Source organism: Anomaloglossus baeobatrachus, chromosome 5 (genome assembly GCF_048569485.1).
Source record: "Anomaloglossus baeobatrachus isolate aAnoBae1 chromosome 5, aAnoBae1.hap1, whole genome shotgun sequence".
NCBI lineage: Eukaryota > Metazoa > Chordata > Amphibia > Anura > Aromobatidae > Anomaloglossus > Anomaloglossus baeobatrachus.
The window spans coordinates 508949105-508976632 of NC_134357.1; the positions used below are offsets into that span (position 1 = coordinate 508949105).

Below are 27528 nucleotides of genomic sequence, written 5' to 3' on the forward strand. Positions count from 1 at the left end.
AAAAAAAACATAATGTATTCACAAATGTCTGAATCATTGATTGTGATTTGACATTTTCAACAATTTTTATGTACAATCGTTCAAATTTGGATATAAAAGTAAATGTATATTCTTTTTCTCCAATTTGCAATTTCTTTAGTATTTCAAAATTTGGAGTACTATATTTTGTTTCACAGCAAATCAAATCTCAGTCTGTTGATGTAATTTGACCACTCATGTGACTCACTATCACAAGACTTCTTTAATGCAAAATATCTGAAAAAGTTAAAAGGTAGCCACTTTTTAAAAATTTGATTTTTCTCATCATTGGTTAAATCAAACTTATCAGCAAAACTCTCAAATATTTCTGAATTTCTAAACATATGAAGCTTAGTATCATATGTGGGGATCATTTTACATAAATTTAATGCATTTTTCATGTCTTTTGTTTGTAGCTGTGCTTCTATTTTTAGTGACCTCCCTATGTCATTTCCTCTGTTTCCTCCTCCATCATCTCTCTCCATGCCATTTCCTCTGACTCCTTGTTTCTCTTCATCATTTCCTATGTCCTCAGAGGTGACCTTCAGCAAAGACTACAGACACATACAGTGCCTTAAAAAAATTTTCGGCCCCCTTGAATTTTTCAACCTTTCCCCACATTTCAGGCTTCAAACATAAAGATAAAAATGTTAATGTTATAGTGAAGAATCAACAACAAGTGGGACACAATTGTGAAGTTGGACGAAATTTATTGCTTATTTTAAACTTTTGTAGAAAAGAATAAACTGAAAATTGGGGTGTGCAATATTATTCGGCCCCTTTACTGTCAATGTAGCAAAATCACTCCAGGAGTTCATTGAGGATCTCTGAATGATCCAATGTTGTCCTAAATGACTGATGAGGATAAATATAATCCACCTGTGTGTAATCAAGTCTCCATATAAATGCACCTGCTCTGTGATAGTCTGTGTTCTATTTAAAGCACAGAGAGCATCATGAAGACCAATGAATACAACAGGCAGGTCTGTGATACTGTTGTGGAGAAGTTTAAAGCCGGATTTGGTTACAAAAAGATTTCCACAACTTTAAACATCCTAAGAAGCGCTGTGCAAGCGATTATATTGAAATGGAAGGAGTATCATACCACTGCAAATCTACCAAGACCCAGCCGTCCCTCAAAAATTTCATCTCAACAAACAAACAAGGAGAAGACTGATCAGAGATGCAGCCAAGAGGCCGATGATCACTCTGGATGAACTGCAGAGATCTACAGCTGAGGTGGCAGAGTCTGTCTGTGGCGCCCCTGAGGCTTCCGTCGCCACAGGACATTGCACCCCATCCAGCGGTGTGATGCCCCATTCTGGGTGAGGAAAGGAGTGAACACCGGTCCCCTGGTAAATCTACACAACACCCATTGTTAGGTACATACTGGGACCAGGGACAGTGGCAGTAACCCTCCCATGCTGCATGCTGGGAGGGGCCGTAAGACCCATCCCTGCTCCTATAGGGTACAGCTTAGCAACTGGGGAGGTGGGAGGACCCAGCAGAGAGCAGTCAGAGAAAGGAAGGTCAAGTTTGAGCAGAAGGAGAGAGAGTGGGGAAGGAGGAGGAGGTCTGCAGGAGGCAGGCAAGAAGGAGAGACAGCTCGAGTCAGTCAGGAGCTAAGAAGAAGAAAGAGACGCTTCCTGGTGAAGATCCTGGGACTTAGAGGGTCCAGGTAACACCAAGCAGAGAAAAGAAGGGATTCCAGGGCCACGGATAGCTGTAGAGCTGTGGTGGCCTGTTCCACAGGAACATCGGTGGAGGGATCAAGCTGCAACAGGGGACGGTCCCTAGAAACCGGAGGAGTGCAAAATCATCTCCAAACAGTAAAAACCGAGGCCCAGGGAAAGTTGTAAACTCCCCAGGCCACAGCCCACAGCAGAACCTCTAGAAAGGGGATAATCATCCGACAGGTGACTCCCCAGCGTGGAGGCTGTAGTGGAGGCCGAGCAGGTTCATCCTAAAAGAGCTAGGCTTAGGAAGACAGCTGAAGACAGAGACACCTTAGAGAGAAGGGTACCGGTATTTACTCCAAGAATCACCCAGAAACGGCGGAGGTCCCTGACAGTGGGTTCCAGTCGTCTGAGGGCACCAGTGTGCGCATACCAGGATGTGTCAGTAAAGAACTTGAAACTGCACCCTTGGAGTTGCCTCTGTTATTCCGTCTGCTTAGACTTTCACTACACCATAGACTCTCACAAGCACCAACTGTGCCCCGGGGCATTGCTCCACCTGTAGGGAGCAGTACCATCATTGCTGCCATATCATCACCCCGGAGACCTTACACAGCAGCGGCGGCTTAATAGCCGCATACCACAGGTGGCGTCACGAACACAAACTTTATTCAAACCCCAAGTCTCCAGCCATATTTAAACTGACACCCACCAGGGCCACGGAGCCGGGCCCCACCAGCACTGACTACCTCCGGACTAGTCCGGCCTGGCACCGGGTTTCCCATAGCCCTGGGGTGGGCGAGTCATGTCCATAGGACAATAATCAGTTGTACACTGCACAAATCTGACCTTTATGGAAGGGTGTCAAGAGGAAAGTAATTTCTCAAAGATATCGATAAAAAGTGTTGTTTAAAGTTTGCCACAAGCCACCTGGGAGACACAAAAAACATGTGGAAGAAGGTGCACTGGTTAGATGAAACCAAAATCGAACTTTTTGGGCATAATGCCAAATGATATATTTGACGTAAAAACAACACAGCTCATCACCCTGAACACACCATCCCCACTGTCGAACATGGTGGTGGCAGCATCATGGTTTTGACCCTCTTTTCTTCAGCAGGGACAGGGAAGATGGTTAAAATTCATGGGAAGATGGATGGAGCCAAATACAGGACCTTTCTTGAAGAAAACCTATTGGAGTCTGCAAAAGACCTGAGAATGGGATGAAGATTTGTCTTTCAACAAGACAATGATCCAAAACAAAGCAAAATCTACAATGGAATGGTTCACAAATAAACGTATCCAGGTGTTAGAATGGCCAAGTCAAAGTCCAGACCTGAATCCAATCGAGAATCTGTGGAAAGAGCTGAAAACTGCTTTTCACAAATGCTCTCCATCTCCATCCAACCTCACTCAGCTCCAGCTATTTGCAAAGGAAGAATGGGCAAGAATTTCAGTCTCTCAATGTGCAAAACTGATAGAGACATACCCTAAGCGACTTGCAGCTGTAATCACAGCAAAAGGTGGTGCTACAAAGTATTAACGTAAAGGGGCCGAATAATATTGCACGCCCCAATTTTTAGTTTATTATTTTTTTTATAAAAGTTTAAAATAAGCAATACATTTTGTTCAACTTCACAATTGTGTCCCACTTGTTGATTCTTCACCATAATATCAATTTTTTTATCTTTATGTTTGAAGCCTGAAATGTGGCAAAAGGTTGAAAAATTCAAGGGGCCGAATACTTTCGCAAGGCAGTGTATCTCCCACCATCTTGTTGACTTTCCTCATTACAGACAAAATCAATGACATTATAATCAATATTACTAGTATCTTCTGACACTATAGTTTCTTCACAATTTTTGCATTTCTCTGACACAAACGTATGAAATACATCAAACAAATGTAAAATATTTTTAATTTTCTATTTCTCTATTGAAAGACAGCAACTTAGAACATAACTTTATTTTCTCCATTTCACACACTGCATATAAGCTAAGCCAAAAAACTTTTAAGTTATACTTACAGTGGGGAAAAAAAAATATTTAGTCAGCCACCAATTGTGCAAGTTCTCCCAGTTAAAAAGATGAGAGAGGCCTGTAATTGACATTATAACAACTATAAGAGACAAAATGAAAATGCAAAGCCAGAAAGTCACATTGTCTGATTTGGCTCTGTAAGAAGCATATGAAGGTCTTGGACTGGCCTAGCCAGTCTCCTGGTTTCAACCCCATTGAAAACCTTTGGAGGAAGTTGAAAGTCTGTGTTGCCCAGCAACAGGCCCAAAACATCCCTGCTCTAGAGGAGATCTGCATGGAGAAATGGGCAAATATACCACCAACAGTGTGTACCAACCTTATGAAGACTTACAGAAAACGTTTGACCTCAGTCATTGACAACAAAAGATATATAACAAAATATTGAGATGAACTTTTGTTATTGACCAAATACTTATTTTCCACCATAATTTGCAAAAAAATCTTGCCAAATCAGACAAGGTGATTTTTTTGGATTTGTTTTCTCATTTTGTTACTCATAATTGTCATGTACCTATGATGTCAATTACAGGCCAACCTCATCTTTTTAAGTGGAAGAACGGGCACAATTGGTGGCTGACTAAATACTTTTTTCCCCACTGTATCTGAGGATGTAAATCTTAACTTACTTTGTTTAGAAAGAGAAGAAATAAAATTAATTTTCTAACCTGGAGATAACTCAGCTTGTAGCTCCTTTGTGACTTTGCTGGCTCTGACTTTCAAGATACGTGTAGTATAGCTCACGTTTCAGCACATCTGACACTTTTAGTACTTCGCAATACATCTGGCATCTGTAATCTTCATCAGAAGATTCTGGGCTCACCCAACCATCGAAGAAGCTTGATATTTCTGGTTCAGTCATCACTTGTCATACCCCCTTCCCCCTTTAAGCTTTTAGATTCAGTGTCACATTGGCTCGCCATTGTTAAATATACTTTCTGTGTATATAAATAAATAAATCTTTATTTTTATATAGCGCTAACATATTTCGCAGTGCTTTACATACATCAGGAACACTGTCCCCATTGGGGCTCACAATCTAAATTCCTTATCAGTATGTCTTTGGAGTGTGGGAGGAAACCGGAGAACCCGGAGGAAACCCACGCAAACACAGGGAGAACATACAAAGTCCTCCTATATATTTTTAATTCCTGTATCAAATGCTGATATTTCAAGTAACAAAATGACCAAACAATATATAAAAAACATAGTAGTTTAATATTATTAAAAAGGATATTTGTAGTGAAATACATAAAAAAAATTGTTGCAACGAAAGTACATTTCTCTATCGAATTAGAAGTTTGTTTTTTCTTCACCCATCTTTGCTGGGATCCTAAATGAAAGCTATGTCAGCTTTAAGCCATGGTTTGAAGATACTGTGGGTAAAGCAAAATTGTGTCTGCTTCTGTGAAGACCCTCAAATGAGTGGCACCCCTGAGTGTCATGTGATGATATATTTATATGTTTACTTGGCACCTGTTGTGTCCATCTAAGGGAATTCTAGGCTTACAACATGATGTAATCATTCACTAGAGCTAAGTATACAGAAATAAACACAAATAATGTCAGCAAATATATATGTATCCAATATAATGTTGTGTATTAATTAATATCAAATTTGGCTTTTAACACAAATCCAGCACCCAAAGGTTCTTCAATAGTTTATTGTATCATAATAACAATGAACCCAACAGTGCGGTACTTATAACTAACATTGGCATGTACCAGAAACATGTAGTCTATGTATTGCCCACCACTACACTTGGATGTGTGTGATTTAATATGATGCATTACAGTGCAGAAGGTTTAACCTTTGGTGCTGGATTTTACACAACTGTGTTCTGAATTGATCTTCATTGCTCACTGTCTTTGAGTTTCCGTGCCCCGTACTGGATTTCTAAGAACAAGAATTCACATAGCTGATGGATTGGTGAGTTGAGCACAATTCACTTATTTGGATATTTTTTTTTAACAAAAAAATGATACTGGGCATAATGTGTCTTATGATACATTTAGACAACCTGATAATCAACCTGATTGTCAGTCTGTGTAAACATGATGGCAATCACTCAACAAAAGAACAAAATGCTAATTTGTCAGGATGATTGGATATTTTCTTACACATAAAAATTACTGTTATCATCAGCACAACATTCGGTGTAAACAGGTGATGTGCTGCCAAATCAGGACATTCTATGGGGGCACAATGATCGTCTTAAAGATTTTGTTTCCATCATATATTCCATTAGATTGGAAGGATTACATTTACCTAGTCTTGAGAAGGGACATCAAAGGTGGGACATGATTAACATGTCCAGCACAAGTATATAAATGACCGATAAAAAGATTATGAAAAGCTGTTCCACTGAAAATCACCTCAAGAGATGAGAGAGCTCTTTGTTCGTCTGGAGAGAAAAGGTTCATTCTCGATTGGTGACATGATTTTTTATTTTTTTTTACAATGAAAAGAATGAATCTATGGAATCTCAAGAACTCGTCACCAAGAGAACCATTAATGGTTTTAAAAAAATGGCTTACGTGGTTAGTTATATCAAAATAAAATGAATGGTTATGTAAATGCATAAACTTCTTGTTGTGGAGGTCAATCCAGTTTGATCGACAGTTGGGATCAGGAAAAAATACAGATCCAAACAAAAGATTATAAGTAATAAACGCTGATGTTTGAAAATAATAACTTCCAATTTTTTTAAAAAGTTGCCCCATCATCTCTCACATCGGATTTGATATAAACTGTGGGAAGATGACACTGAACGTCACCAGGATAGTCGCACAAGGTTAACTCAGCATTGGCCCTGATCACTTATAGCAGCATCTCTCTATAACCAGTGTCACTTTATACATATGATTGATACATTGACGTGAAGAGTAGCTCCTGTTTATTTTTCAAGAAAAAATATTTATTGGTAGTTGCTTATATTGACTATTTGGCAGTTAGTAGTGTAAATTACATTCCCTTATCTCGTAGACTATAACTTGTATTTTTTTCTTGTACCAGTTGACAATAAAATGGTTTTAAAAATAAAAACTCTTTTCTCTTTGTGCATTTTGTGATTCACAATAGGATTTGAGATCTGGGCAAAAGAAATTCCTACATTTTTAACAGGAATATGGCTTTTTCCTTGTGTGAGTTATCTGATGTGCAAGCAAATATGATTTCTTTGTAAAACACTTTCCACATTCTGAAGTAACAAAAGCTGATGTGTGCAAATAATAGGTACATTTTTTTATAAAAGTTGTCTCACCATCTCTCACACCTGATTTGATATAGGCTGTGGAAATATTTTGCTGTACATGATCAAGATAGTTGCAGATGGTTAACACAGCATTGGTCCTGATCACTTATAGCAGCATTTGTCTTTAACCTTTGTCAATTTATATATATGATTAATACATTGACATGAAGAGCAGCGCCTGTTTATTTTTCAATAAAACATGTTTATTGGTAGTTGCTAACATTGTCTATTAAGCCGTTAGTACTGCAAATTACATTCCCTTCCCTTGTAAGACAATAACCTGTATTTTTTTCTTGACAATTAAAGTTGAAAAATAAAATGGCTACTTCTCTTTGTGAATTTTGTGATGTACAATAAGATTTGATATCCGTGCAAAACATTTCCCACATTTTGAACAGGAATATGGCTTTTTTCCTGTGTGAATTATCTGATGTGCAAGAAGGTTTGATTTCTTTGTAAAACACTTTCCACATTCTGAACATGAAAATGGCTTCTCACCTGTGTGTATTCTCTGATGTGTAACAAGACGTGCTTTATCTATAAAACATTTTCCACATTCTGTGCATGAAAATGGCTTCTCCCCTGTGTGAGTTCTCAGATGGATAACAAGATGTCCTTTCTGTGTAAAATATTTTCCACATTCTCGACATGAAAAAGGGGTCTCTCCTGTGTGTATTCTCTGATGACTAACAAGCAAATCTTTTGCTATAAAACATTTTCCACATTCTGAACATGAATATGGCTTCTCACCTGTATGAATTCTCAGGTGTTTAACCAGATTTGATTTATCTGTAAAACATTTTCCACATTCTGAACATGAAAATGGCTTCTCCCCTGTTTGTGTTCTCTGATGTTTCACAAGCTGATTCTTCACTGTAAAACATTTCCCACATTCTAAACATGAAAATGGCTTCTCCCCTGTGTGAATTCTCTGATGTGTAACAAGATTTGATTTTTCTATAAAACGTTTTCCACATTCTGAACATGAAAATGGTTCATCCCGTGTATGAATTTTCTCATGTGTAACAACATGTGATTTTCTTGTAAAACATTTCCCACATTTTGAACATGAATATGGCTTTTTTGTTCTATGTACATTTTGAAGTTCATCATCCATTCTGTTAGTTTGGTTTTGCTTAACCATCTGTAATGAATCCAAAGATAAGAACTGTTGAAAAGGATCAGATGATAGGTCTTTACTGTGAAGGGCTGGAGATATATGTGGGATACTGTCATGTTCTTCATAAGAACCCACAGTGATACTATGATCATGTGCTCTAAAATCTGAAAATATCAGATATGGCTCTGATCTGCTGGTCCAGTCATCTGCCAAAAATAAAACTGAATATATTATTTTTCAATAACACACCCTTTAATAAATATTAATTATAACATATATAAATTGTCTAACATGTCTACACAAACTGTAGTAAAATTCAATTATGAACCCATGACAGTGGTGGCAACAATAAATATCTATACTTAGTGAATTATTCAATGGGGACTCATAAAGATCAACTCACAAAAATCAAATTCTCTTTCAATATAACAACTATAGAACAACAAACAACTGGAGAAAGTGTTTATGTAAGAAATATTCAACACTTAGGGGTACTTTGCACGCTGCGACATCGCTACCATTGCTGTGTGTGAAGCCGCAGGAGCGAGGAACCTCACCTTACCTGCCTCCACCGGCTATGCGGAAGGAAGGAGGTGGACAGGATGTTTACGTCCCGCTCATCTCCGCCCCTCCGCTTCTATTGGCCGCCTGCCGTGTAACGTCCCTGTGGTGCCGCACGACCCGCCCCCATAGGAAGGAGGCAGGTCGCTGGCCAGAGCGACGTTGCAGGGCATGTAAGTGCGTGTGAAGCTGCCGTAGCGATAATGTTCGCTACGGCAGCTATCACAAGATATCGCATGTGCGACGGGGGCGGGTACTATCGCGCTCGGCATCGCTATCATCGGCTAGCGATGTCGCAGCGTGCAAAGTACCCCTTACAGTTAAATCTAAAGTACATTTTAAAAAAATACAAAAGTAAAACATGTCCAAACCACTTAAACATACAGAAATCTAGTCTGAGTCTGGAGCTGGGGTGTCTAACATTTTGGCATCTCTGAGCCACATTGGAAGAAGAGCTGATGTCTTGGGTACACTTTAAATACACAAATACTAATGAAAGTAGATGAGCAGAAAAAGAAAATGGTCCACGCATAATTGTGATTTCTGCCACCAGAGATAAGCAAAAAAGTCCTGACATAGTAATACTAATTATACAGTGGCACGTTCAGAGAGGGTTTTAAAATTGTTGATTCCTAAAATTGTATTCAATGATATAGAAAATGTAGACTAAAACACTACATTGAGCTTGGTGTATACATCACCAAGAATACACTGGGACTGCTGTATATCCATCATATAAGATATGCTGAGACTCTGCTGTGTATGTGAAATAGCATACACAGAGTGTTGTATATACATCACATAGCAGACACTGCTATATATTCATCACATAAGATATGTTGAGACTGGTGTATATAAGTCAGACCCCTCAGTATACATCACAAAGGAGATACTAAGTCAGTTATATACACATTAGGGACATCAGATAGGAGACACACTAAACCTGATATATATCAGCTTTTATTTATATTTATACAGTACAGACCGAATGTTTGGACACACCTTCTCATTCAAAAAGTGTTCTTTATTTTCATGACTCTAAAAATTGTAGATTCACATAGAAGGCATCAAAACTATGAATTAACACGTGGAATGAAATACTTAACAAAAAAGTGTGAAACAGCTGAAAATATGTGCTATATTTTAGGTTCTTCAAAGCAGACACCTTTTGCTTTGATTACAACTTTGCACACTCTTGACATTCTCTTGATGAGCTTCAAGAGGTGGTCACCGGAAATGGTCTTCCAACAGTCTTGAAGGAGTTCCCAGAGATGTTTAGCACTTGTTGGCCCTTTTGCCTTCACTCTGTGGTCCAGCTCACCCCAAACCATCTCGATTGGGTTCAAGTCTGGTAACTGTGGAGGCCAGGTCATCTGGTGTAGCACCCCATCACTCTCCTTCTTAGTCAAATAGCCCTTACACAGCCTGGAGGTGTGTTTGGGGTCATTGTCCTGTTGAAAAATAAATGATGGTCCAACTAAATGTAAACTGGATGGAATAGCATGCTGCTGCAAGATGCTGTGGTAGCCATGCTGGTTCAGAATGCCCTCAATTTTAAATAAATCCCCAACAGTGTCACCAACAAAACACCCCCACACTATCACACCTCCTCCTCCATGTTTCACGGTGGGAACCAGGCATGTGGAGTCCATCGGTTCACCTTTTCTGCATCGCACAAAGACACAGTGGTTGGATCCAAAGATCTCAAATTTGGACTCATCAGACCAAAGCACAGATTTCCACTGGTCTAATGTCCATTCCTTGAGTTCTTTAGCCCAAACAATTCTCTTTTGCTTGTTGCCTGTCCTTAGCAGGGTTTTCCTAGCAGCTATTTTACTATGAAGGCCTGCTGCACAAAGTCTCCTCTTAACAGTTGTTCTAGAGATGTGTCTGCTGCTAGAACTCTGTGTGGCATTGACCTGGTCTCTAATCTGAGCTGCTGTTAACCTGTGATTTCTGAGGCTGCTGACTCGGATAAATTTATCCTCCGCAAAAGAGGTGACTCTTGGTCTTCCTTTTCTGGGCGGTCCTCATGTGAGCCAGTTTCTTTGTAGCGATTGATGGCTTTTGCCACTGCACTTGGGTACACTTTCAACGTTTTCCCAATTTTTCGGACTGACTGACCTTCATTTCTTAAAGTAATGATGGCCACTCGTTTTTCTTTACTTAGCTGTTTTTTTCTTGCTATAATACAAATTCTAACAGTCTATTCAGTAGGACTATCAGCTGTGTATCCACCAGGCTTCTGCACAACACAACTGATGGTCCCAACCCCATTTATAAGGCGAGAAATCCCACTTATTAAACCTGACAGGGAACACCTGTGAAGTGAAAACCATTTCCGATGACTACCTCTTGAAGCTCATCAAGAGAATGCCAAGAGTGTGCAAAGCAGTAATCAAAGCAAAAGGTGGCTACTTTGAAGAACCTAGAATATAAGACATATTTTCAGTTGTTTCACACTTTTTTGTTGAGTATTTCATTCCACATGTGTTAACCCTAGAACGCATATCTGGGGCCTCGCAGGCCTACTAGGTCACTTGTTTTCTATTGTACATTTCTACGGTTGCGCGTTCTAGGGTTAATTCATAGTTTTGATGCCTTCAATCTACAACTTTCAGAGTTATTAAAATAAAGAAAACTGTTTGAATGAGAAAGTGTGTCCAAACTTATATAATAATAATATATATAAAGCTGAATGTGTGTATGTATGTATGTGTGTGTGTATGTCCGGGATTGGCATCTGCAACGTCGCAGCTACAGCCACAAACATTTGCACACTCACACTTCTGGACCCCGAGAGCATCAAAGGTTATGTTGTCAGGTGAAACGTTAACCCCGCGCGTTCCAATTTACCGATCAATTTTGCCCCTATCTACATAATGGGGGAAAAGTGAAACGAAAACTGTATCCGCACCGTCGCATTTACAATCACGAAATTTTGCAGAGACACCTCATGTGACTCAGGGAACGTCATAGACTATGTTTTGACAGGAAAATGTAACCCCGCGCTTTACAGTTACTCTCCAAAAAACATGGCTCCATTAAAGTAAATGGAGCCTGGAACTACAGGTTATCAGTAGAGTTGAGCGCGGTTCGCGGTTCGAGGTTCTCCAGTTCGCGGCTCGAGTGATTTTGGGGCTGTTCTAGATCGAACTAGAACTCGAGCTTTTTTGCTAAAGCTCGATAGTTCTAGATACGTTCGAGAACGGTTCTAGCAGCAAAAAAAACAGCTAATTCCTAGCTGGCTTTCCGCTGTAATAGTGTAAGTCACACTGTGACTCACACTATTATGACATTTCAGTGTATAGTGTGCGGGAACAGCGCATTCAGATCACTGCTGTATGGATAATGGCGATCGCCATTTTTTTTTTTTTCCTTGTCTTCCTTCCCTAAGCGCACGCGTGTAGTGGGGCGGGCCAGCATGTCAGCCAATCCCAGACACACACACAGCTAAGTGGACTTTTAGCCAGAGAAGCAATGGCATGTGTGAGAGGATGTCCATGTCACATGTCCCTGCATTATAAAACTGGACATTTTCCTCCAGCACGCCATTATCTGCCTTCTGCGTCCTTGGTGTCAGACATCACTGGCGCAGCTCCTATCGCCGATACTGCTGTATATGCTCCATACACAGCGCTGGACAGCTTAGGGATAGCACTTTCTATCAGTCCTTTTAAGGGCTCGTACCGGCAGGGTCAGAGCCATAGGTGACAGCTACAGAAGATGACAGCATCTGTGTAGCTAAGGTCAGGGATTTCCTCGCTGCATTTCCCCATTAGGAGGGATAGAAAAGCAGGCTTCCTTTCCTCTACCCAGAGACCCACAACCCTGCCACTGTACCCTCCTGCCCTTTGCACACTCAAACTCATTGTTACTAAGCCATTATACTAGCAAACACTGAGTGAACCTAGTGGCATCCTAAACGTGGCTGTTGGACTGCTGTATTGCCCCAGTAGAGCAAAGATATTTGCAGCACGTCTGCCTGCATTGCACACTCCAACTCATTGTTACTAAGCCATTATACTAGCAAACATTGAGTGAATTTAGTGGCATCCTAAACGTGGCTATTGGACTTCTGTATAGTCCCACTAGTGCAAAGATATTTGCAGCACGTCTGCCTGCATTGCACACTCCAACTCATTGTTACTAAGCCATTATACTAGCAAACACTGAGTGAACTTAGTGGCATCCTAAACGTGGCTATTGGACTTCTGTATAGTCCCACTAGTGCAAAGAAATTTGCAGCACCTCTGCCTGCATTGCACACTCCAACTCATTGTTACTAAGCCATTATACTAGCAAACACTGAGTGAACTTAGTGGCATCCTAAACGTGGCTATTGGACTTCTGTATAGTCCCACTAGTGCAAAGATATTTGCAGCACGTCTGCCTGCATTGCACACTCCAACTCATTGTTACTAAGCCATTATACTAGCAAACACTGAGTGAACTTAGTGGCATCCTAAACGTGGCTATTGGACTTCTGTATAGTCCCACTAGTGCAAAGAAATTTGCAGCACGTCTGCCTGCATTGCACACTCCAACTCATTGTTACTAAGCCATTATACTAGCAAACACTGAGTGAACTTAGTGGCATCCTAAACGTGGCTATTGGACTTCTGTATAGTCCCACTAGTGCAAAGATATTTGCAGCACGTCTGCCTGCATTGCACACTCCAACTCATTGTTACTAAGCCATTATACTAGCAAACACTGAGTGAACTTAGTGGCATCCTAAACGTGGCTATTGGACTTCTGTATTGCCCCAGTAGTGCAAAGATATTTGCAGCACGTCTGCCTGCATTGCACACTCCAACTCATTGTTACTAAGCCATTATACTAGCAAACACTGAGTGAACTTAGTGGCATCCTAAACGTGGCTATTAGACTTCTGTATAGTCCCACTAGTGCAAAGATATTTGCAGCACGTCTGCCTGCATTGCACACTCCAACTCATTGTTACTAAGCCATTATACTAGCAAACACTGAGTGAACTTAGTGGCATCCTAAACGTGGCTATTGGACTTCTGTATAGTCCCACTAGTGCAAAGATATTTGCAGCACGTCTGCCTGCATTGCACACTCCAACTCATTGTTACTAAGCCATTATACTAGCAAACACTGAGTGAACTTAGTGGCATCATAAAAGTGGCTGTTGGACTTCTGTATCGTCCCTCTAGTGCAAAGATATTTGCAGCACCTCTGCCTGCATTGCACACTCAAACTCATTGTTACTAAGCCATTATACTAGCAAACACTGAGTGAACTTAGTGGCATCCTAAACGTTGCTATTGGACTTCTGTATAGTCCCACTAATGCAAAGATATTTGCAGCACGTCTGCCTGCATTGCACACTCCAACTCATTGTTACTAAGCCATTATACTAGCAAACACTGAGTGAACTTAGTGGCATCCTAAACGTGGCTATTGGACTTCTGTATAGTCCCACTAGTGCAAAGATATTTGCAGCACGTCTGCCTGCATTGCACACTCCAACTCATTGTTACTAAGCCATTATACTAGCAAACACTGAGTGAACTTAGTGGCATCCTAAACGTGGCTATTGGACTTCTGTATAGTCCCACTAGTGCAAAGATATTTGCAGCACGTCTGCCTGCATTGCACACTCCAACTCATTGTTACTAAGCCATTATACTAGCAAACACTGAGTGAACTTAGTGGCATCCTAAACGTGGCTATTGGACTTCTGTATAGTCCCACTAGTGCAAAGATATTTGCAGCACCTCTGCCTGCATTGCACACTCCAACTCATTGTTACTAAGCCATTATACTAGCAAACACTGAGTGAACTTAGTGGCATCATAAAAGTGGCTGTTGGACTTCTGTATCGTCCCTCTAGTGCAAAGATATTTGCAGCACCTCTGCCTGCATTGCACACTCAAACTCATTGTTACTAAGCCATTATACTAGCAAACACTGAGTGAACTTAGTGGCATCATAAAAGTGGCTGTTGGACTTCTGTATCGTCCCACTAGTGCAAAGATATTTGCAGCACCTCTGCCTGCATTGCACACTCAAACTCATTGTTACTAAGCCATTATACTAGCAAACACTGAGTGAACTTAGTGGCATCATAAACGTGGCTATTGGACTTCTGTATAGTCCCACTAGTGCAAAGATATTTCCAGCATGTCTGCCTGCATTGCACACTCCAACTCATTGTTACTAAGCCATTATACTAGCAAACACTGAGTGAACTTAGTGGCATCCTAAACGTGACTGTTGGACTTCTGTATCGTCCCACTAGTGCAAAGATATTTGCAGCACCTCTGCCTGCATTGCACACTCCAACTCATTGTTACTAAGCCATTATACTAGCAAACACTGAGTGAACTTAGTGGCATCATAAACGTGGCTATTGGACTTCTGTATTGCCCCAGTAGTGCAAAGATATTTGCAGCACGTCTGTCTGCGTTGCTCCATTAACATCTGCTGAAGATAGACCATCTACCAGCAAAAGTAAGATGTGTACTACTTACCGTGGACAATCCGATGTGCTCCCTTTTTTACGGACACGAACAACAGGAACAAAGGTAGATGATGGCCAAAAAAAGAAAATGCTTGAATGGATCTCAAGTGGTCCAACAAGTGCCCTCTCAGCCACCTCAACTACTGCATCCAAAAAACACCAGTCCTCTGAGTTGTCATCCCAATCAAACTTGCTTTCTCCCAGCTCTGAAGTCTCCATCAGCCCTGCACAGTATGGTGGAAGTGAGATGGCTGAGTCTGCAGAGCTGTTCAGTCACACTATAGCCTGGGAATCAGAGGTCTGCTCCCAAGCTACAGTGAGTACAGACCAGGAAATGGTCTGCAGTGATGCCCAGAACCTTTGTGACTCTGATTCAGGCCGTGAGGACCAAGTTTCTGAGCATAATGTTGACCCTTTGTCACAAACTGTAACACCTGTGGTTATAGACAATGAGGAACATACTGATGACGATGAGACGCAGATACCAGATTGGGATGACAACTTAAATATTCGGTCAGGGCAAGAAGAGGCTCGGTCTGAGGGTGAGGGGAGTGCAAACACAACAATTGATGAGGAAGTTCTAGATCCCACCTACTGTCAACCCACAGTCAGGCACTCGAGGAGGTCAACAGAGGCGGTGGAGGAGGATGCAACCGACGACGAAGTTAACTTGCGCCTTCCTGGACAGAGTCGGAGCACTGGTAGCACGTCTACAACTGCATCATCAGCCACCACTCTGCCTCTGAGCACTAGTCGGGGGGGCTCAGCAGGTCGCATGCCCTCTAAGCCTTGCCTAGCCTGGTCCTTTTTTGACATAGAAAAAGATCGCCCAAATTATGTGATGTGTAAAATTTGTCGTGATTCTGTTAGTAGAGGTCAGAACCTCAGCAGTTTGACAACTTCTTCCATGAATCGTCACATGAATAAATATCATAGCTCCCAGTGGGAAGCTCACCGTGCTGCAATGCGGCCTAGCGGAGCAAACCATCCACGGCCTGCCCCTTCCAGTGCATCCGCGCGCTCTTCATATTCTAGGACTGTGGGGACAGCTGTCACACCTGGTTTTCCACGCACAACTTCCACCACTGTAACCGCAACAGGCAGTTTGCTTGGTAGGTCGTCAGTTGGTTTGGAAGGGGAAACAAGTGCGTGTGTACAGCTCTCTCAGACATCGATAGCACCAACGTTGGATGAAGGCAACATCATGTCTCCGACTGCACTTTCCTCACAAACCTGCATTTTTCCAGGGACACCCTACTCAACACCGACTACACACAGCAGCCAGATCTCTGTCCCTCAGATGTGGACAAATAAAAGGCCATTTCCTGCAACCCATGACAAAGCTAAGAGGTTGACTTTATCCCTCTGTAAGCTCTTGGCTACCGAAATGTTGCCTTTCCGCCTGGTGGACACACAGGATTTTAGAGACCTTATGTCTGTCGCTGTGCCCCAGTACCAGATGCCAAGTCGCCACTACTTCTCTAAGACAGGTGTGCCCGCGCTACACCAGCATGTCGCACACAACATCACCGCTTCCTTGAGAAACTCTATGTGTGAACGGGTGCATTTTACCAACGATACTTGGACCAGTAAGCATGGACAGGGACGTTACATGTCGCTGACTGGGCACTGGGTAACTATGGTGATAGATGGTGAAGGGTCTGCTGCACAAGTCTTGCCGTCCCCACGACTTGTGTGTCAATCCTCTGTCTGTCCAAGTTCCGCCACTGCTTCTGCCTCCTCCACCTCATCTGTGTCCTCCACCTCCGCCCCAAGCCTGCCTGGTCAGGCCACCAGCGTTCTCACTGCGCAGAAGGAATCACGCACCCCTCATTACTATGCTGGCAGCAGAGCGCAACGTCATCAGGCGGTCTTTAGCTTGACATGTCTTGGGAATAAGAGTCACACAGCTGAGGAGTTGTGGTCAGCTCTGCGGTCCGAGTTTAATAAATGGTTGTCTCCACTCAACCTGCAGCCTGGTAAGGCTGTGTGCGACAATGCTGCAAACCTGGGTGCGGCCCTTCGCCTGGGCAAGGTGACACACGTACCTTGTATGGCTCACGTGTTGAACCTTGTTGTCCAGCAATTTTTAACACACTATCCCGGCCTAGATGGCCTTCTGACCAGGGCACGAAAACTGTCTGCTCACTTCCGCCGTTCAAGCGCCGCAGCTGAGCGACTTGCATCGCTCCAGATGTCTTTCGGCCTGCCGGTTCATCGCCTGAAATGCGATGTGGCGACACGCTGGAATTCGACTCTCCACATGTTACAGCGACTGTGGCAGCACCGCCGAGCCCTGGTGCAATACGTCATGACGTATAGCCTGGGCCAACGAGATGCAGAGGTGGGGAAGATCACCTTGATGGAGTGGTCTCAAATCAAGGACCTATGCACCCTTCTGCACAGTTTCGACATGGCGACGAATATGTTTAGCGCTGACAATGCCATTATCAGCATGACAATTCCAGTCATTTACATGCTGGAGCACACGCTAAACACTATTCGGAGTCAGGGGGTGGGACAACAGGAAGGGGAGGAACTACAGGAGGATTCATATGCGCAAGACATAACAACATCTCCAAGGTCCAGACGTTCATCATCACCAACGCGGCAGGCATGGGACCATGGAGGACAGAGATCAACAAGGGCGCATGGTAGCAGGCGAAATGTTGAGGAAGGTGCAGGAGAACATGAAGAAATGGAGGACGAACTGTCCATGGACATGGAAGACTCAGCGGATGAGGGAGACCTTGGTCAAATTTCAGTTGAAAGAGGTTGGGGGGAGATGTCAGAGGAAGAAAGAACGGTTAGCACCTCTATGCCACAAACACAGCGTGGACTTGGTCCGCATGGCTGCGCAAGACACATGAGTGCTTTCTTGCTGCACTACCTCCAACATGACCCTCGTATTGTCAAAATTAGAAGTGATGATGACTACTGGCTTGCCACACTATTAGATCCCCGGTACAAGTCCAAATTTTGTGACATAATTCCAGCCATAGAAAGGGACGCACGTATGCAGGAGTATCAGCAGAAGCTGTTACTCGATCTTAGCTCGGCTTTTCCACCAAACAACCGTGCAGGTGCAGGGAGTGAATCTCCCAGTTGTAACTCGACAAACATGGGACGGTCTCGTCATCTTCAACAGTCTACCCGTACCAGTAGGACCAGTAGGTGCTGGTAACAGCAATTTTATGGAATCTTTTCATAATTTTTTTAGACCCTCCTTTGCAAGGCCAACAGAGACAACAAGTCTAACACATAGTCAACGGCTGGAGAGGATGATACAGGAGTATCTCCAAATGAACATCGATGCCATGACTTTGCAAATGGAGCCTTGCTCATTTTGGGCTTCAAATCTTGAAAAATGGCCAGAGCTCTCCACTTACGCCTTGGAGATTTTGTCATGTCCAGCTGCCAGCGTTGTCTCTGAACGTGTCTTCAGTGCTGCTGGGTGTGTGCTGACAGATAAGCGCACGCGTCTGTCCAGTGACAATGTGGACAGACTAACGTTCATCAAAATGAACAAGTCATGGATCCACAAGGAATTTACTACCCCTGTGTCATCCTGGGGAGAGTAAATGCTTGTGGATTTGGAATGTGCTTGATGCAAATCAAAACATCCTGTTTGCAACTGGGGCACAAGTGCTGCCACTGATGGGGTGTCTGTGTGGCCCAATTTTTTGAAAAAAGGGAGATTCCGCTTGGAGTAACCCTTGCTTGCTGTGTTTTTTAAAAATGATCCAAGATGAACAGAGCTGGGATCAGGAAAGACTTTGCTACCTACCCCGGTGTCATCCTGGGGACAGTTAATTATGGCGTATTTTTGAATGTGCTTGATGCAAATCAAAACATCCTGTTTGCAACTAGGGCACAAGTGCTGCCACTGATGGGGTGTGTGTGTGGCCCAATTTTTTGAAAAAAGGGAGACTCCGCTTGGAGTAACCCTTACTTACATTGTTTTTAAAAATGATCCAAGATGAACAGAGCTGGGATCAGGAAAGACTTTGCTACCTACCCCGGTGTCATCCTGGGGACGGTTAAGAATGGCGTATTTTTGAATGTGCTTGATGCAAATCTAGCTGTGAAGTGTACAACTAGGGCACAAGTGCTGCCACTGAATGGGTGGGTGTGTGTGGGGCACAATTTTTGGAAAAAAAGGGAGACTCCGCTTGGAGTAACCCTTACTTACATTGTTTTTAAAAATGATCCAAGATGAACAGAGCTGGGATCAGGAAAGACTTTGCTACCTACCCCGGTGTCATCCTGGGGACGGTTAAGAATGGCATATTTTTGAATGTGCTTGATGCAAATCTAGCTGTGAAGTGTACAACTGGGGCACAAGTGCTGCCACTGAAGGGGTGGGTGTCTGTGTGGCCCAATTTTTGGAAAAAAGGGAGACTCCGCTTGGAGTCACCTTGCAGTGTTTTACATGATTTTAGAAGGGCATGCCATGACTATATCTGTGTCTCGTCCTCTTTTTCCTCGTTACGCTCTTTTGTTTTCGCATGAGAATTTGTTCTTGTCACTTTCCCATGTGTTTGTGTTGTGTTGTGAGTTGTTTATCACCTTTTGGACACCTTTGAGGGTGTTTTCTAGGTGTTTTTATGTGTTTGTGATTGCCTGCCATTGTTTCCTATGCGGTTTGAGTTCAGTTCGTCGAACGTTCGACGAACCGAACTCGAACGGGACCTCCGTTCGGCGAACCGACCTCGAGCCGAACCGCTACCGGTTCGCTCATCTCTAGTTATCAGTAGGACCTGTGATTGGTTGCTATAAGAACAAAAGACATTCATAGTAGAAGAAGCTTATATGTGAGGTAATAAGATGTCGGTGGGGAGATGGATAGAGAGAGACAGACAGAGACAGACAGAGAGACAGACAGACAGAGACAGACAGGGAAAGAGACAGAGAGATAGAGACAGACAGGGAAAGAGATAGACAGAGACAAATGGTGAAAGAGACAGACAGAGACAGACGGTGAAAGAGACAGACAGAGACAGACAGGGAAAGAGACAGATCTGGAAAGAGACAGACCTGGAAAGAGACAGACAGAGACAGACCTGGAAAGAGACTGACCTGAAAAGAGATAGACCTGGAAAGAGACAGACCTGGAAAGAGACAGACCTGGAAAGAGACAGACCTGGAAAGAGACAGATGGGGAAAGAGACAGATGGGGAAAGAGACAGACAGACATGCAGACAGGGACAGAGACAGACAGGGAAGGAGGAGACAACCAGAGAGACAGACAAAGGTAGATGGGGAAAGACACAGACCTTGATAGAGACAGACGGGGAAAGAGACAGAGAAATAGAGACAGACAAGGAAAGAGACAGACAGAGACATGCAGACAGGGAAAGAGACAGACAGGAAAAGACACAGACAAAGAGACGGGGAGACAGACGAGGAAAGAGACAGACCTGAGAAAGAGACAGACCTAGAAAGAGACAGATGGGGAGAGAAACAGAGAGATAGAGACAGACAAAAAAAGAGACAGACAAAGACAGGCAGACGGGGAAAGAGACAGACGGAGAAAGAGACAGACCTGGAAAGAGACAGACCTGGAAAGAGACAGACGGAGCACATTACTTGGCCAATTCAGTTAAATCTGTGTGGAATATCTCTCGGGGTCCAGACGTGTAAGTGTGCAAAGTTTTGTGGCTGTAGCTGCGACAGTGCAGATGCCAATCCCGGACACACACACACACACACATATTCAGCTTTATATATTAGATATATTGTATATACATAGAGATAGTTACATCACAAAGAAAACACTGAGGCTGCTGTATATACATCACAAGCGATACACTGAGTCTGCGGTATATAGACTCAGCCAGAATATGGAGATGCAAAGCTACGAAGCAACAGATCTGCTATGGCGGGAGTGGAACAATAGGTAGGAGTGTACTTAGTCTGCCAATAAAGAATATCCCATGCTAACATTTTCCAGTGTCAAGCTTAATCCAGTCTTTTGTGTTTGGTAGCATTAAGTAAAGGGTACTTAACACGCTGCGACATCGCTAGCGATTGTTAGCGATGTTGAGCGCGATAGCACCCGCCCCCGTCATATGTGCGACATTTGGTGATTGCTGCCGTAGCGAACATTATCGCTACGGCAGCGTCACACGAACATACTTGTCAGCGACGTCGCTGTGACCGCTGAACAATCCCTCCTTCAAGGGGGAGGTGCGTTCGGCGTCACAGTGGCGTCACTAAGCGGCCGGCCAATAGAAGCGGAGGGGCTGAGATGAGCAGGACGTAACATCCCGCCCACCTCCTTCCTTCTGCATTGCCGGTGGACGCAGGTTGGAGATGTTCGTCGTTCCTGCGGTGTCACACATAGCGATGTGTGCTGCCGCAGGAACGACGAACAATATCGTACCTGTGGCACCAGCGATATTAAGGAAAGGAGCGACATGTCAACGATCACCGTTTTTGAACGATTTTGCGATCATTGATCGTCGCTCCTTGGTGTCACACGCTGCGATGTCGCTACCGGCGCCGGATGTGCCTCACTAACGACGTGACCCCAACGATATATCGGTAGCGATGTTGCAGCGTGTAAAGCACCCTGAAAGAACGCTGCATGTAAGAAAAAATGAAAAACTAGGTCGGCGGTCCACTATACATTTTAGCACTGCTGCCCAGTGGAAATCTGTATTGGGCCGCACTAAGAAACATCTATGGATGCATATGGTCCTTGGATAGGACACACCAAGTCTAGAGACAGAAAAGTATATACATATATTATCACTGGCAACAAAGCTCCTATCTGCATAATATATTCAAAATACAGCCCAATAAATCCTCTTCAGATATTAATCCTTTGAGGATAAAAATAAATATAATGTGCGTTTTCATTTTCTTTGCTCCTCTTTTAGCAAGAGCTAGTTTTTTTGGTTCCTATCAACATAATGGCATTAGGGCTGTTTTATATATTTTTTGCGATGACGAGTTGTTGTTTTGAATAACGCCATTCACGTTACCAAGTGATTTATTGTAGAATGAAATAAAAAAAAGCAAAGTGTGGAAAGATGCGGATAATCGGGAACTCTTCTTTCTGGTAATTTTGTTTCTATCCCTGACGGCCCCCACATATGATTCCACTGTTTATCATACTCTTCCACTAGGTGTAAACATATTTTAATGCGGTGTTTGAAAAATATAAAAGTTCTGTTATTTGATACATGCTTGTTTAACCCTTCCATGATTATTATTATAGCTTTAGCACCTTAACCCCTTCCCACGAAGCCTATCTTCACCTTCCTGACTTTTTTTCTGGAACAGATAGTGGACACTATGGTGCTTAAACAGCAGAAAACTCCACAAGTGACCACAGTTTTTGAACTACACCTCTCAATGAATTCATGTATGGGTGTGATGACCATCTTGAACCTATTCGCGCTTCATAGAATTTTATAATATTGGGCTGTGAAAATTAATTGCATTTTGTTGTTTTAGGCCAAGTGTCCCATTTTTACAGAGATAATTAGAAAAATTGCACAATAGACTGCAGGGTCCATCTTCTTCTGAGCACGCAAATAACCCACATGTGGTCAGAAACTACTTTTCAGCCACAGTGCAAATCCCAGAAAGGAAGGAGCGCCATATTAGATTTCAGATCTTGCTGCAACGGGTTGAGGGTGCCATATCACTTTGGCAGAGCCCCTGAGGCGCCAAAACAACAGTAACCCCCATAAATTACTATTTTACAAGCTACACACGTCAGTGAATTCTAGGGGGGGAATGAGCATATTAACAACACCACAGGTGTGTCACAGAATTTTTGACCATTGGGCAATAAAAAAAAAATAAAAAAATGTATAACTAAATTATTGCCTTAGGTTTTACATTTCCACAAGGGGAACTAAAAATAAAAAGCCCCATAATTTCTTACACAATTTATCGGGAATGTGGCAATATCCCGTATGTGGTTGTAAAGTGCTGGCATTTTGGGGTACATAGGATTTTGGATAACTTTTTAGGCTGGATTCTCATTCATTCTGAGCTCTACACTGAACGCTTACATCAGAGATTTCATCCAAACGTTTGAACAATGTCTCAGATGAAACCCCCGACCGATCCATTCACTATGATGAGGCAGTCAGAGATACTCTGTACACTGTCTGGCCTTTCTCCAGCAGCAGGAGCTTAGCTGTCAGTCGAGCTCCCGGTGGTGAGTGGGCACAACTCTTGCACACACACAATCACCTGGATATACCAACACGTCCAGGTGCGGAAATTCACTACTAAAAAGGATGTACCAATACGTCCAATGTGGGGAAGGAATTAAGAGATATGAACCTGATTACATGATCAATAGTTCTGTATACTGCAATACAATGATATCCCATTACAGTATATAGGGAAGGTGAGGGTCTCCTAAGAAGCCTTAGATTTTTATTTATGGGAAAAAAACAACAATATTTGATCAATTGAAATGTTTTCATTTCGGCATTAAATGTTTCTGCCAATTCAATCACACTAACATTCTGTGGAACATATCCTACAAAATACAACAGAATGGGCCACATTCATTAAGATGTTTATGCTAGAATTCTAGCACAACTCTAAAGTTGCGACTTTTGGCATTTTTTTAATCCAATCTCCGCCCTCTAAATGGATGGCGCTTGGGGAAGAAGGGGAATGGCTAGGCCCGCTTCTGCAATTCATGAAAATTCACGACACTAACAACTCGCTCAAGAAATGTTCTCTAGTCCCTAACTCTCACCTTTAAATTACTTAGGTGCATCTTATGCCAGCGGCCCCATATAATAAGACTGACATGCATAAATCTACAACCAGTGACTGAGTACAATCTTTGACTTCTCTGCATTTAGTGGTCACTACTCACCTGTGCAGTTATCTGTAGGAATTTCCTCTTTACACCGCTCATCACCCCTCACATATGTCTCTGTAGTATTAATATGAGTCAGATCTTCAGCCTGAAACAAGTATTGTAAAAGTCACAGACAGATGGAGAAGTCGTAAGAAAGGATTCAGAACAGAAAAGATCATAAATGAACTTGACGATCAAAACTGACAGCAGTAGATATCACAGAGCTGCAGGTCTCCTGTATAATCCAACCTGTTGGCTCCTAATTGTAACCAGCAGTCTCCATAACCTGAAAATTGTGAGAAGATCCAGACATCTAATGTCTATGATCAGCTTTATCCTGTCATCTCCACCAAGTATAAACCATACACTCAATGGCCACATTATTACAGACACCATCTAGTAGCATGTATATTCAGCTTCATTCTTCAGAACTATAGCAATTCTATATCATCAGTTCTAGTGTGTCTTGATCGTTCTGCAGGAATATTGTCCCTTGAGGCCCTAGGTACTGACCAAGTTTCAACAGCCCATTCTATCTCATCTTGGAGATGCTCTATAGGATTAAAGTCTCAAGACTGAAGCCCACGGAAGCTAGAAAAACGTGTCATATTTCAGGAAGCAATTCATGACTATCCGACTAGTGTAACATTGAGCCTTGCTCTGTCATAAGTGAATTTCTGCCATGAACAGATGAAATTGATTGCTGACAAGTCCTAAGTAAGCTCCTGAGCTGAAGATTTGTTCGTTCAGACATTTTAGCTGTAGCATCAGTGTCTTCAGCTGCAGTACAAGACTGAGCACCGACTATTCTTCAGAATGGTTGTGGATGAACTCCTGTCACTGCTTCTCTGATGAGTTTAATATATTTACAAGACCCATATTTTCTGCATGTTTTAACACTATCACAATACTCGAACTATAATCTCAACACCTTTGGATGTACTAAATGTTCAAAGTTGATCAGATAACTCAATATATCCATTCTACTCTGATCACTGGATTTTCTCCTCAACTTCGGAGTCACTGGTCAAATTTCCATTTAGAAAAGTTTAGATTAGGAAAGGACCAGCATCGCTAATACTGTATATTGGCTATTCTGTGTAAACTACTTGTGGACAAAACAAGACTGAACACAAGACCTTCACAGCCATCTACACATCTTAGGGAGATTTCATGACACCTTCTCTCCATCTACCTGATGATCCTGAGGAAAATCGGGATCTTCTTCTTTACAGTCCTGTGGAAGAAGAGGACAGGGACAGCTCTCTGGTGTTGTCTTCTCACTGGATAGAACTGGAGGAAACACATACAGGGACTGAATTCATTCTTTACATTCAGATAATTATAGGCTGTGTGTATTTAGTCCTATTACCTGGTGATGTGAGGGGCTGAGAAACCTCCATCATGACGTCCTTGTACAGATCTTTGTGTCCTTCTAAATACTCCCACTCCTCCATGGATAAATAGATAGTGACATCCTGACACCTTATAGAAACCTGACACATACAATGATACCGTCATTACCTCCAATCCCTTAATAGCGTTACTGTATAATGTCCCAACATTCCCAGCAGTGTCACCTCTCCAGTCAGCAGCTCAATCATCTTGTAGGTGAGTTCTAGGATCTTCTGCTCATTGATGTCCTCATGTATCAGGGGGTGAGGTGGAGGCCCCGTGATTGGACTCAGGGGTCTTCCCCATCCCTCAGACACAGGGTCCTGACAGCGCTCACTAGAGGTCTTCTTCACTACTGTGTAATCCTGGTTATGGAGAGACACAATATTATATCTCACTACAGACATTTCCAGAGTCCTCACCTCTCCAGTTCTGTCCATCTGTTATTCCCATAGATAAGAATGATGTAATGTGACGTCATCAGAATCTCTCACCTCTCCAGTAAGCCGGAAGAGGATCTCTAGGGTGAGGTGTAATATCCTCTCCGCCATCTTGTCCCTGTCCTTATCCATCCTTGATGGGTCAATCAGGGGAATTCTCTTCTATAGAAGATCTGAGAGGATCCGATATTGTAGGGACCTGAATTGGGAGAAGATGACGATGTAACATCAGAAAGATCCCATGTAAGAAATCTCCGGAGCTGTTACCGGCTTCACATGATCACTATATCCAGTCCTGGCCCCGTCCTGCCCTCGGTATAACTGACAATCCAATTAGAGTCACAGACAGAGATTTAATGACATAATATCCACAATCCGGCACCAAAAATAGAGAAAAAAATCTACAAGGAAAAACACAAATATCAAATGACAAAATGTGGCGTGGTTGGGTATTCTTCGTGTGGGCTAGACAGGAGGAAAAAAGTGTGCTAAGTTGTTGGGGGGGTTATTTTAGAATAGAAGGGGGGGGAAACAAGGGAAACAGGAGGAATAGTTAATTGCCAATAACCTGTTAATGGACATGGTGAATCCATACTTGCTATATTGTTTAACAAGATGTAATGCATATGAAAATTTGGAATAAAATTTGGTGTTTAAAAAAAAACACACCACAAATATCTGAATCTTTATGTCTTGTTGTTCTGAAATACTTAATAAAAAGTTATAAACTGCATCAAATACAGAGATTGGGACGACAGAATGGGGGACCTTGAGAACACTATCGTCTTCTTGACCTTAGATACACTGAGCCCGCATCTTTCCCTGCACATGACAGCTGAATCAGCCGACATGTTCCTTTAACAGCGATGGACACATTAGAGAGCCCCCCTCTGCTGCTAACCAGTTATATCCCGCTGTTAATCTGAGACAGCAGTTTTTAACAAGCGTCAGTGAGGAGCGCACAATTCTCTGCTCCTATCAGTGGTTCCGTGACGTGTCTGTGGGATGCTGGTGTGTTGTTATGACTAGAGTTGAGCAAACCTTAGGCTCGGGGTTCGAGGCTCGGAAAATGACGTGAAAATCAGCCAGGGTGCATGTCTGCGTGATGCCCTGCATTGTGCGCACTGCAGGTACTGTTTTTTTGGCTCAATATAGCCTTACATTCTGCATACTAAAATGTGTAATTCACGGAGAATTAAAAAAACAAAAACAAAAAACATCACCCACACACCTCCAGAAGTGTTTTGCTATGGGCCAAAAGCAAAACATCTCCGGAGGTGTGTGGGCGGTGTTTGTTTTTTAAATTCTCCGTGAACTACACATTTTAGTGCACTGAATGTAAGCCTAATTTGGGCCAAAGAAACAGTACCCGCAGCATGCTAAATGCAGGGCATTACGCAGACACGCGACCACTCACTTGGCTGCTTTTCATGTCATTTTCCGACCCCGAAACCCGAGCTTATGGTTTGCTCATCTCTAGTCATGACCCAAACCTCCAAGGAAGACCTGTTTCAGATGTCAGTGATTCTGGTACGTATGTGCTTTTTTTTTATACATACCAGAATCACTGACATACGCAGACCCATTATAATCAATGGGTCTGCGCACACATGTGATTTTTCACTGACCGTGTCTCCGTGCGGAGTACATGCGTGGCCGTGTTTCTGCACGGAGAACCTGAACCTGAACCAAA

At 42.7% G+C, this 27528-nt stretch overlaps 1 protein-coding gene across 1 annotated transcript in view; it reads right to left on the reverse strand.

Annotated features, from left to right (window-relative positions):
• Positions 1–4793: 4793 nt before the first annotated feature.
• The window catches only part of LOC142312855 (uncharacterized), a 155981-nt gene continuing 133246 nt past the window's right edge, over positions 4794–27528 (reverse strand). The window contains 6 exon segments of the mRNA XM_075351840.1: positions 4794–8310; positions 24016–24106; positions 25196–25293; positions 25373–25496; positions 25581–25748; positions 26997–27006. Coding sequence (XP_075207955.1) covers positions 7307–8310; positions 24016–24106; positions 25196–25293; positions 25373–25496; positions 25581–25748; positions 26997–27006 — 1495 coding nt within the window. The 3' untranslated portion in view covers positions 4794–7306.